The sequence below is a fragment of the Leguminivora glycinivorella genome, chromosome 5 (genome assembly GCF_023078275.1).
Source record: "Leguminivora glycinivorella isolate SPB_JAAS2020 chromosome 5, LegGlyc_1.1, whole genome shotgun sequence".
In the NCBI taxonomy this organism is placed as follows: Eukaryota; Metazoa; Arthropoda; class Insecta; order Lepidoptera; family Tortricidae; genus Leguminivora; species Leguminivora glycinivorella.
Window position 1 is genome coordinate 7,585,584 of NC_062975.1, and position 12,644 is coordinate 7,598,227.

Here is a 12,644-nt window from a genome sequence, read left to right on the forward strand (position 1 = left end):
GCGGAGGGGATATGTCTTTGAGAAATTTAGTTACGGTCGCGATACGGTGATTCGCTGACCATACAGAAAACAACTTATTGGTCCTAACATCATAAAGAATAAAATTTATTTATTGCCTCAAAGAAAAAAAAAACTTAAAAGTAACCTTACATGCTATAAGTACAGTACATATTTTAATACTAAATGTTACTTAATCATCTGTTTACTTTTAAACTGTATCACTTGCTTCACTTTGAATGCCGGCGTTGAAAGCTCGAGGGCTTTCGCGTGCGTCATCGCGCGTGTCTACGCCAAATATAGGAATTAGTTGATCGCATTGCATTATTTGGCGTAGGCACTCGTTTTATGAAAGTGACTGTCATTGCCATCTGACCTTCCGACCCGAGTCCGGTTTCCTAACGATGTTTTCCTTCACCGAAAAGCGACTGACATTTCGCCAAATATCAAATGACATTTCGCACATAAATTCCAAAAACTGATTGGTATTGGTAAATAACATATCAACTTAGGCTTCAGGCAGGCAATCATGGTCGCGCGATAAATGATGATAAAACATCAGACCGTTCCTATCGCACTAATAGTACTTAAGTGCGATAGTGACGGCCAGGGTTCGTTCTCAAAAAAGTGGCACCGTCAGGGTAAAGTGAATGAAAAAAAATGAAAATGGTTTTTTGTACCTTTTTGGATTTAAATATGTTTTTGAGTGCATCAATGGTACGGAATTTGCAGGAGGGAACGAAATAGTCGTAAAAACGTAGAACTTATAGCGAGTTGAAATTTTAGACATACAGGAGAAAGTGAATAGACAGGGTAGCAGGGAAAACGTGGCAGGATAAAGAGTGTTTGAATAAAAAAACAAGTTTACCACTAATAATTCAACGTATATCGACTATTATGATTTCGTTAGGATTCAATTTTTTTTCTTTAAGTAGAAACAAAAGCAAAAAAAAGTATTTTTTTAAACAATATCCATTATTTTTTATTCAAAACAGTTGAAGTACAGTAAGTGATATCTGATTATTATTTTCAGTCACGATACCTGCAGTGTTTGACTGGTAGAGAATGCCTTAAGGCATTATGTACACCATTTTGTACTTTTTTATGTGCAATAAAGAATAAATAAATAAGTACCTACAATCACAGTCTTGTAAAACAACAAAGCACATATCATGATTCACAATGTGAGTTGTACTTGTGCATGTAATGCCTGCAATGGCTGCCCCAGTGGAAGAGTTGGTTCGTCTCCTTGATGTCTTCTTGGTAACATATTATGTCGAGATAATGAGGTCAGTATTTAAAATGAGGGCCACTCTAGGGCCGGACGGTGTGCCTTGGCTCTTTAAACATCTTGGAAGTAGATTACGTGGCCACATTGACGACTGCCTCCGAGAGGGTAGGTATAAATTCTCGTTGGAAGGTGGGCAGACTGTGCCTTTCGAAAAAAGGGTAGTCCAGCTGACTGTCCCTTAGGATACCGTCCCATTGCCCTCCCAGATGAAACTGGCACGATGTTGAGCGCATCATCGTAAGTCTCATCTACTGCTGTGCACGCATTTTGAAAGACACGTGCCCAAACATCAGAGATCGGGTTCTGGGAGGAGCGATAGATGCAATTGATGCGCTGCATAAATACAGCGGTCTGGTAGCAGAGAAAAGGCAGGGAGCTATCGCAGTATCTCTTGACATTGCCAATTACTTCGGCTTTCTTCCTTATGTGGTAATAAAATAGGCGCATTGCTTCCACGATGCGCCTTTCTATTTGAAGATCATCATTCACCATAGGGCATTACCTTGCAGATAGAGTACTGCTCAATGAATCAGGAGGAAGATGCCTAGAAAGACGAATGGAGTGTGGTGTTCCTACCGGCTGCGCCATATAAACGTATAGGGACAGGTCAATGAGACTACGTGCTCAAATCAAGACTGACTTCTTTATTCTTCTTCTTACCCACATGCATATTCATAATAATCATAACCTACCCACAGTTTTCCACAGGGGTCGGTACTGGGCGCCTGCTCTGGAGCATTGGCTTTGACATGGCTATCAGAGTAGTCCAACTTCTCCGCATGATCACCATTTGTTATGCCGATGACACAATAGTAGCCGTGAGGGGAAGAAAGTACCAGGATAATAAGGAGAGCCACAGTGGCAACTGAGCTCACAGTTAGGCGCATTAATTTGTTTGGGCTTGCGGTGTTACTTGCCACGACCGATGACGTGGTTTTCGAAGGAAAGGTTGGCTTCTGCCCGAAGAAAGTGATTGCTGCCGACCTAGCCAAAATGATAATCGTTGACGCTATACGCCGATCGAAATGCAATCTGGTTCTGTAATGCCTATATGCAAGAGCGATAGGGATGTTGCCTTGCCTATTGGCGGTGAGGCGGTCCCTCTTACGCCCCAAATTAAGTACTTGGGCTTAAATTCAAACCAAAATTGGTACTCCGAGGAACATTTTATCAAATTGGTTCCTAGCCTCGTCGGGACTGCTTCGGCGCTGAGCAGACTATTGCCCAATATCGAAGGACCCAATGCCCCATATCGGCGCTTATATGCGAACGTCATCCGCAGCGTGTATACAAAATTTCAGCTCAGTCGGTTGAATATTTCTGCTTCAAATTGGGTTGCAAGATTTGACCTCAACATACATACAAACATACATACATACATACATTGCAAGTTAGTAAAAACCATGTCAAAATAGCTTTTTTTTTACTTGTATTTCTTTATCCTGTCAACAGTCACTTTACCCTGCAGAGTGATGGCAGGATAAAGTTACACAGGGTGTAGTGAAAATCCGATTAACTAGATATTATCTCCGAAACTGTTGATAATACAACTGTCATAATTTTAATATACATAGTTATACTTCAATACAACATTAAAATGTTATTGGTAAAAAAACTGCCGTATTAATATTTTAAAATAATCATGCCAGAATAAAGTGGACATACCTGTTACAAACTCCGAACGTCACACTTTGAAAACTTCTAACCACAAGACCGCAGCACCTCACACACAAACCTTTACACCGGCGGCTAGAACCATACTGGCTACGTGTTTTACGTATATTAGGGCCTCAATAAGACTTTCTGTGTGTGAGTGAGGTGCAATACCGCGGACGCACAGGATATGGAGAAAATATCGCTGGACAAACTTTGAAGGTGAAAATTAGTGTTCAAAAGTAATCGAAACATCCCGTGCAACGTATATTTAAGAATATAGTAGTCTATTCTCTACAAAAAACGATATTTTATTATCATAAAACTGCAATTTAATAATCTATAGAGCGAAAACTTGAGCAGTGTCGCGTTGTGACAAGGCAGGGTACAGTAGAAAACGGTCTTCTTTATTTTTTTTTTACAAAAGTATTATATTTATAGAAAAAATATGTGTTGGCCTCGATGTGTCACGTTAATGCCTACTTATGAAAATTTTAATTATATGTGAAAATTATATATTTCGCATACTTTCTATTCAAAAACGTGATGGCAGGGTACGATGCCACTATTTTGAGAATTACCCCCAGATGTTTTATCATTTATCGCGCGACAATGCTTATTGGCCAGGTTCCAATTTCCAAGTGTAGGTATGTTTTCTATTTGTTCAAAATATAATGTAGAAATGAAGAAATTAGTAGAAACGGGGATCATCATTCGACGCGTAAGGTGTAGGTACCTAATACTCCTGCAAACAAGAAGGTCGTTCTGAGTGTTCTGAACCGTCGTTGTCGACGTCCAGCGAAGTCAGCGACGTATGGAGTATTCGAGAGTGTTGTTCGAATCGAATTCGAGATTTGTTCTCGCCCGCTGTCGTATCGCGGGTGAGAACGACCACTCCCGAAATGTTTCAAGACTTTCAAGCATAGAGACGCATCGGGCGACGGGCAGGAACGAAGGGCCAAAGCTAATAAGGAGTTGGAAAAACTGTATGGCATTATGTTTCATTCAAGATAACCAATAAAAAGCTGGTCTTTTTAGCTTACCTACTTAATAATGATAATGGACATACTTTGAAAAAGTTTCATCATTTGTTTATCCCCATGCATATTCTCATTTTCCAAGAAATGTTCTGTTTTGCCAATCGCACTTACTACGACTCAGTTTATATACGCTTGTCACGGCTTCGACGAATGATAAGAGCTAATTAATAACAAATACGAACGCAATAATTTACTTACATATTATTAGTAAATCCGTCTGACACTACGCATATATATATTAACGGACTGTCTGAGATCTCGTGTCTCAACCAAGCGGCAGAGTAAATTGTGTCATCGTTAAATAAATAATAGAAAATGAGGTCTTTTAGACAGTGTGTAACTAAATTGGCTGTGATATATATTTTAGCTGTGTTCGTGCTGGGAGATAAAGCAGCTGGCGCCCCCACGGGATTCGAGGACACAGACGCGTTGCCAGACGAGCCAGGTAGCGTGCCATATGAAAAGACAACGCCTTTAAATACGTTTATGGGTATTTACCCCGAGAAACCCGTAGAAGAGAGATTTGTCCTAAGAATGCTGCCGTCGGAAACCCTGATAACGAAGCACGGAAGAACTACACCTCCCACGCCAGTGTTCAGAATCAAAAAATATGCGGAAAGGCGGCACGTCGTTTTTAATTTTTAAACAGATCGGAAATTAGATTATACCTATCTTAGAACAAATTAAATTATTCTCATTTGGAAATATTTTAATTTGTATTTTTAAGTAGTAACACTACTATTATACTATAAACATTAAATAAATGTCATATACAAAGAAAAAGTGACCAAGCCCTCCAAGTGTTCCGAGCTGGAATCGAACCGGCGTACTCCGTTAACCGCACTACACTTGGAGGCCTTGGTCACGTTTTCTAACTATATGACATTTATTTAATGTTTATAGATTATACCTAGTATATTAAGATACAAGTGCGAAAAGGAGGAACCTCGTAATGAGCGACGATAAATTAAAACACGCGGAAGGAAGCGTTTTAAATCGTTACGAATTTCCTTTTCGCACGTGTATAGTACGACGTTTTTCAGTACTGATGGCGCCCTGAAGTTTTGTAATTACTGACAAAAAATGAATCATGTACTGAAAAAAATCTTTATTATATTTTGTGATGTATGTAATGATATGGTATTAATAAAATAATATTGATATTGTCTTCGGTTAGCGCGATAGTTACTCATGAAATTAAACTATGAAAACGGATTATATCGCGTAGGTGAATTTATATAATACATATTATTATATCCCGACGTTTCGACCTCTTTAGAGCGTTCGTGGTCAACCGTTGACCAGTCAAGTATAATTTGTTTTCATAGTTTTATTTCAAAAATATTATTGGTTAAGAAATAAATCTACTTATCGGTGTCTCACGAACGAGTTGAATGGTTTTCATACTGTTTGATGATAACCTCCTGACCCCGGCACAGTCGTGCGTTAAATGTGTATCACTGATTTGTCGCTTAAGGAAGATACCTAGTTTTCTTTTATAGCGTAGTATTTATTGAACTGTAAAATTTATAAATTAAAAATTAAAAAGCCACTTAGCCAACAAAATTTTATTTTGTTTACCTACTTTTACTGTCCCTGCAGCGTTATGGAGGAAAATTTATAAAAAGGAATTACGTAAGTAAATAAATTCATAAATTAATAATCAAACCACTGTGTGAAGTTTGGCCAAACCTTCTTATCGACTATCGATAGTTTAATTGATAGTAAACATGGCCCGTAGGTACAATCGTTCACGTTCCGCAGCGCAACGTAGATAGATATCTCTCTCTAATTATCGCACTTCCATATCGATGCGACACAAATAGTTATATAACGTTCGTCACGGAGCGTGAACGATTTTTTCACCACCCCAACTGGTAAAAAAAGTGGAAGTTTACACGTCTGAAAACTGAACGCAGCCGTACCGCACGCATGTTCATACTAAACGAGAGATTTTTGATAGCATATTCGCGCCACGGACGACGGGCGGCTGAACGTAATCCGCCACGGGTCAGAACGACCAAGGCATAAGTACTTTATGTGGTTCGTCTTGGATATCGGCTATCTAGAACTACCGTGCCCTAAGATAATGAGCGGAAAAGGGGCGTCATCGACTTTGTACCGACGCGGGCGGATACCTACTTACCTTACTTAGATTAGACAGTGGGCAAAGTACATCCTTTCCGGATAACATACCTTCACGTAATGTGTAACTTTTTTAACGGGCAACATTTTTTACTAAAAAAAAACTAATACGTATATGTGGTTAAATAATTTTATTTACTTATTTCAAAATTGTTTGTTACCTTTATTAAATTACAAGAAACTGTTTAAAAAGATTATCAATAATGTTAGGGGAGCAAAAGATGAAGTGTTCGTATGTAAAGCTCTGGGTGATTCGGGTGGTAGTCTCTCTAGCTTTATATTACTTAAATTACTTCAAAATATTTTCAGTAACGTTCATATCCAAGAAGACAATTGAGGGTAGTCCTATTGCATGAAAAACTGGTTTTGATTCTTCATGTTCGCGGTGTTGCAACCATAGTATAGATGCGGAAGGTCTCAGTTTCTCTGAAAAAATACCACTATTTTTATTTTAAGACCGTTGCGCATGAGTTGGAGATCGCGGTCTTGCAGCCACCGCATGTAGTTCATGTAGCCGGTGGGGTGGGGGGCAGCGTTGCTGGGGAAAACAAGTGATGTTCATATCCGAATAGTTGGGGGGTCCGGGGTTGTCCTATTGTATGAAAAACTGGTTTTAGGGTCTTTGAGGTGTTCGCGGTCTTGCAAATTGGTGGAGGAAAAATCTCACTATTTTTATCACTGTTCTTCCGTGTTGTTCCTGTTGCGCATGCGCTGGAGGTCGCGGTTTTGCAGCCACCGCATGTAGCTCATGTACGAGTCGGTGGGGGGGCAGGGAGTGGGCATGCGCACGTTCGCCAGGAACGCCCGTGTCATGTCCCCTGGAGTAGTCACCGTGCAGCCGGTCATCGTCTCCGACAGGCATATGGATATCTCGTCGAACTTTGAGCAGCGTTGCTGGGGAAAACAAGTGAAGTTAGTCAGTGGCCCAATAGACTACTTGCCTCCTTGTCAAATCAGCTTCTTTTTAAGAACTGTCAAGCGACTTGCTAATATGGAATTAATATGAAATCGAATTGAGTGACGTCACGGTCAATTCAGTTACCGTATATATTTCTACCTGACTTATTAAATAGAAATTCGATTTAAAAATAACTTCTGACAGTGTTTTTCTAAAACTTATCTAATGCTCCATTTCGTGCATGATTATACCATGCAGAACAGTCAAGTTCCCTATTATATTATATTCTTAAAGCTGGAATGGGTAATGGTAATTTATGGTGTTCCTACATTGGCTGTTCATCATCATCATCATATCAGCCGAAAGACGTCCACTGCTGGAAATAAGCTTCCCCAAAGATTGCCATAATGACCTGTCTTGCGCGACCCGCATCCAGCAGACTCCTGCGACCTTCATCAGGTCATCAGTCCCCCTTGTTTGGGGAGGGGGGGGGGGGTACCTACGCTGCGCCTTCCAGTACGGTCAGAGGCACTGGTTGTTATAAATTTATAACGCCACCACTAATGGTAGGGGCACCAGTATTTTGATGGTAAAGAAACCTTTTTAGGGCCTCGTGGGAACCCTTATAATTTCACCATGTCCGTCTGTCCATTCGTCCGTCCGCGGATAATCTCAGAGACCACTAGCATTAGTAGAAAGCTGAAAGGAACCCTTATGTTTATCAATCATATCGACAAAGTGGTAAAATGGGGAGTGTTTTTTTTTATTATTTCAACCCTGACTTGTGATATGTTATCGGATTAAGCACTTAAAAATTAGGGGTGTACTTACTAAAATATTTTCAAAAAATATTTTCGGAAATAATCGCTCCAAAAGTTAAAAAGAAATGTGCCCCTCCGTCTCTAACTTTTAACATTACGTTAAAAGGAAAAAAAAATGTGAACGTGATGCATTGAACAGTTCTTGAAATGACGTACAAAATCATTTCTGATTAGGTATTCTTATTTAATTATTTCTTTCAAATAAAAAAGCGGTTCGAGCAATCCGAAATTACCCGAGAGATGGCGCTATTACTGCCTTAAGTGAGGGACAGTTATTGTGACGGATGGCCGGAACCCTACGCTGAGCGTGACCAGACACGCTCCTGACAGGTTTTTATTAAAAGCTTAGAGTTATACTTAGGTAAGGTATTATTTCTTACTTTATTCGTTTGCACGCCATCAATGTCGCCCAGCACTCTCTCAGCGCATTCCTTGAGGGAGCTCGAGTGCTGCTGGAAGCATTGCGGACCGCCTTCCTTGATGAACACTAAAACAAGACAATCAACTGAACATGGTATTTGCACTGTGATGACTGTAATATACTCTACTCTAAAATGCTTAATAGTCCGGTGCGGATCTCTTCGCGCGTTCGGTCTTATCAGCGTGCGTAGCCGAATGGCATTTCTCTGACGCCAAACGAAAACGAAATTATTTTATTATTATCTTTATAATATTAAGAGATTAACTGCGGACTCGATCGTCACCGTCGAGATGCCCATTTCGTTATTTTGCCAAGTGGTCTCAGTGCTTTGATTGAAGTTCGCTCTACCATCTGCTGTGACTCACAAAATTGCGCCTCTCTGAAACGTTTTGCGCCTTTGGTTTTATGAGGAACTCCGCGGATAGCGACGTAACTTTGTCGTTCGCCGCACAACAATGTGGTTCGTCAAGGGCTCGAATCCTCCTTTTACGGCGCCCTAGCAACAGCGCCCTTATGAATGTTGGTATATGTTGGCGATGTGGTGCAACTTTCCGCTTAATCTGAATATTCTGAATTACAAATTTAGATTTTCAATAGTGGATTCATTCCCGACTCCTCTCGCCATTTTGTGATTAGTGCGCGCCCACGCAACGTATAATATTTTTGTATAGATTTTTCCACATTCTCGATTTTGGCGCCCCTTTACCATGTGGCGCCTAGAGCGGCCGCTCCACTCACTCTACCCTTAATCCGGCCCTGGTTACAACTCTTCCCTTACTTATTCCCCTATGGTTGAGGAATAAGTAAGGGCTTTGGTTGAGTATATCAGTACAGAGTATAGACAACACTTACTTCCGATCCTCGATCCTTCGTTGTCGCAGACGAAACCAAGCACCTGGTCGACGAACTTGTGTGCGATGGGCAAGTTCGCGCCGACTATGCACAAGCCCAAGTTATCAATCAGGGTGTATGAGCAGGCGGCCAGGCGGTCTTTGCGTGCGCAGTACCTGCGACCAAACGGAAAATCACTTTGTAGCACTCGTTCCACCTAAATCGAGCGGGTGATTGGCTACCGACGATATAAAGAATATACAGGGTTGTCGTTCCCATGTAAATAGAGAGAGAAAGAGAAGAGAGAGAGAGAGAGAGAAAAGAGGAGAAGGGTGGCGGGGGGGGGGGGGGGTAAAATCTGTACAGGTAGTTAGAAATGTCAAAGTTTCCCAATTTATAGACCCACATATCTTTTTATTCCGATGGTGATTGGAATGGATGACATAGAATGGTAGTTATTTCTAAAGCGTTAATAGATCCGCTATTTGTGATGCTGACTGTACTCCCGTGGGATGTCACATGTTATTCGAGCATGAGTAGGTACATTACATAAAATGTGCACTAACTTCTTGAAGACTTCTCTGAGGTCATTGTTTCGGATGGAAGTAGCAACCTCCTCCAACAGCGCTTCGTCCTTGAAGAGGCTCACGGAACATTTCTCAAAGTTTTCGATTGCGTCCTGCAATTGTTGCAAAGTATAAGTACAATGTGTAACAAAAATAGTGAAGTTCCAGTTAAAGGGACCACTGATGATAAGTCCGCCGGACGGTATAGAGAAAAGTAAAAAGTGATAACGCTGAAAAACTAACAGGCAGTCGAATGGCTATATAATATACTCGGCACAAATTCATTCAGCCTGCTATAATCCAGATTCACTTTCGGAGCGTGTATTTGTGAAAGTTATTTAAATCTATTTTAGTTTATAACCGAATTTATTGTTATTTTAAAAGAAAGGAAAGTCTGAACGCCGTCCTGCTGGCCATCCTAAATATCGTTGGGCGGATAGAGTGGAGGCAAATCTCCGTGAACTCGGCGTCGAGGGCTGGCGGGATGTCGCTCTGGACCACGTGAAGTGCTGGCGTGCTCTTGTATTGGAAAGCAAAATTCAGTTTGGGTCGCGCCAACAAAGTAAACAGGTACCTAAGTAGTATTTTAAAAATAAAATAGCTACCCACTCAATGCTCAGCAAGCTGTACCCTGAAAATGAAGGTCTCACCAGAACTTGAGGAACTTTATCTTCTGCGCCACCTTTCATACACAGTTTGGTCACATACTCCGTTACCTCCCTCCGGTCAACGGCATTGTACCCCCACGCGTCTGTAAGCAGTTTCCAAATAACAAACTAGGGCGACAGGCAATCATTCAATAACTAAATTGGTACTAAACTGTTCGTCACAAGACCGATTGCTTCGATTTCGTACTTATTCTTAAGAACATTTTATTAAATTTTACAATAAATACAGAAATACAAAAATATTTTTAATAAAAAACATGAAACTTACCAATAGTTAAAATAGGAGCTATTGCTACAAGCAGAGAAATTATCCAAATCATTGTGAAGCAGATCCGAGCACACTTTGGTTCGCTTCTGCAGACAGAGGACGACTGAGTTGTCCTATTGCGAGTCCCTGTTCGCTTATGTACCTGTGTTGCTTTAGCGTTCTCTTTACAGACATTTTGCGAGGAGCCCAATGCATGTTTCAGTTCATCGGCCTATGCCAATATAGTTCAGATTCAGATTTAATTCTCAATATATTGAGATTCATAAATATTTTTCATTAAAACTATCAAAAACATGCACAAGGTAAGTACACTAATAGGTACGCATTTAAAATCTAACGATTCCGAATGACGGAAATGCTCTAGTAATTCCGAAAGGGGAATCTTGATATGATGGAAATAATAGTGATTTTTATGTGACTTTCGGAATTACCTATTGCAACTTATAGGTATACGAGTAGGTACACGTGTATGTATTGTTTCCAAAAAAGTATTAAGTCCTAATGTATGTCCGCATTTTGGAAAGGTAATACTGTTAATTAGGTTCTTAGAAATGCGTAACTTTTCATGGTGGAATAAAAGAAACGAATGTAACCTAATATATCTTATAACCTATAACTATAGACAACCTTAACGACAACCCTGAAAAGTTAATAGACGAACTACAATACATTATGACTTTCAATAATTATGTTCAATAATTATGTCGGAGTAGTGTTATTCGGGTCATTTTGACCAGAATAACATTACTCCATTTAGATTTAAAGTCACTTACGATTAACTAACAACCACATCATATTACCTTTTCCTCGACTTTTCGACACGGCCAGTGCGACCTAGACGAAACGTCGGTAAAGGTAAATAATGTTTATTAATCGCGTTCGACCCTTAAGAAGTGACTTCTCAATAATTCATAATTTTCTGGATATTTAGAAGAGAATCCAGAGAAGTATATACAATATGATAAAATGTCAAGCAGTAGGTATCCAAATCTGCTGATAGTACGATACTACTGCTACATAAAATAGGATTAACCCGGTGACGAACTGATGACCGCTCATTTATATGAAGTGGACAGCCAAGCGACATCATACAAATTACTAATGTAGTTCTCATGCTCTCTGGATATTAGGGTCATTTTTTTATGTATTGTAATATGGGTATTTTTTACGTGATTGCTACTCAGAAAATCCTGATAGTAGAAAAAAGATTTCCATATACAATATTTTTCAAATCTTCCTTTTCGTTACCGCCATACAAAATCTATGAAAAAATGGTAACGGAATGGGAAAAAACATTGGGACACTTTTCTCGTATTAGGTTTTAAAAAGCTCGCGATTCTGAGTGGAAACCGCATAACATTTTCCAAATCCAACAAAAGTGGGGTGTCAACTTTAAAGATACGGAACATTAAGATAACTTAAAATATTTTAATATATATCTTATATAAATTATATATCAACCACGGCTTTGCTTCGCATTGTTGTAAGATCAAGTTAAGGCTTTAATAAAAATATGAAACATATTGTTACCTACAAAATTTTAAATGTTTTACACAAATAAAAAAAAACATTTGCACCCCCGAAAACCCTACAAAACCAATTTTAGCGAAATCATTAGAGAGCTGTTTCCGAGATCGCCAGTATATACATAAAGAAAGAAAATAAAGAAATATACAAGAATAGATAGATATCACGAGAGAAAAATGGGGACCATTTTCGTGTGGAGAAGCGGCTATCCCCTCACGTTCGTCGAAACGATTGAGACATCAATTGGACGTGATGTGACACATGACAGGTAGACAGAATAACATTTGAATAAGTGAATAAGCGCAGATATAAATTATATAATTCATATTTGTGCCGCGGACGATTACTACGGTTCGAATGACATGACATATAAGTAGTTTGTCAAATTGTAATAAGTTCAATAGAAGTTATCAGGGAACAAACGAAAATGCACACACATAGGTACATACTACCCTGCAAAATGATAACCCTACTGATGCGTTGTCGTATTCGGGTAAAAACTCTGGCTTTAAAGAGCA

At 39.6% G+C, this 12,644-nt stretch overlaps 1 protein-coding gene across 3 annotated transcripts; it reads right to left on the reverse strand.

Annotated features, from left to right (window-relative positions):
* Positions 1–6,238: 6,238 nt before the first annotated feature.
* Positions 6,239–11,720, reverse strand: LOC125226600 (27 kDa hemolymph protein-like). Of its 3 annotated transcripts, none has more exons than XR_007177089.1 (7): positions 10,600–11,707; positions 10,314–10,414; positions 9,664–9,776; positions 9,119–9,273; positions 8,226–8,332; positions 6,684–7,020; positions 6,239–6,652 (listed from the first exon to the last, which is right to left on the reverse strand). XR_007177089.1 is itself a non-coding variant. In XM_048130613.1 (7 exons), the coding sequence occupies exons 1-6, from the start codon at positions 10,649–10,651 to the stop codon at positions 6,802–6,804; spliced, it is 747 nt and encodes a 248-aa protein (XP_047986570.1). In that variant the 5' UTR covers positions 10,652–11,720; the 3' UTR covers positions 6,239–6,552; positions 6,794–6,801. The 3 variants fall into 3 exon arrangements, 2 of the variants coding, with proteins under 2 accessions (XP_047986570.1, XP_047986569.1); XM_048130613.1 differs by having other exon boundaries at positions 6,239–6,552; positions 6,794–7,020; positions 10,600–11,720; XM_048130612.1 differs by having other exon boundaries at positions 6,239–7,020.
* Between the last annotated feature and the right edge of the window lie 924 nt (positions 11,721–12,644).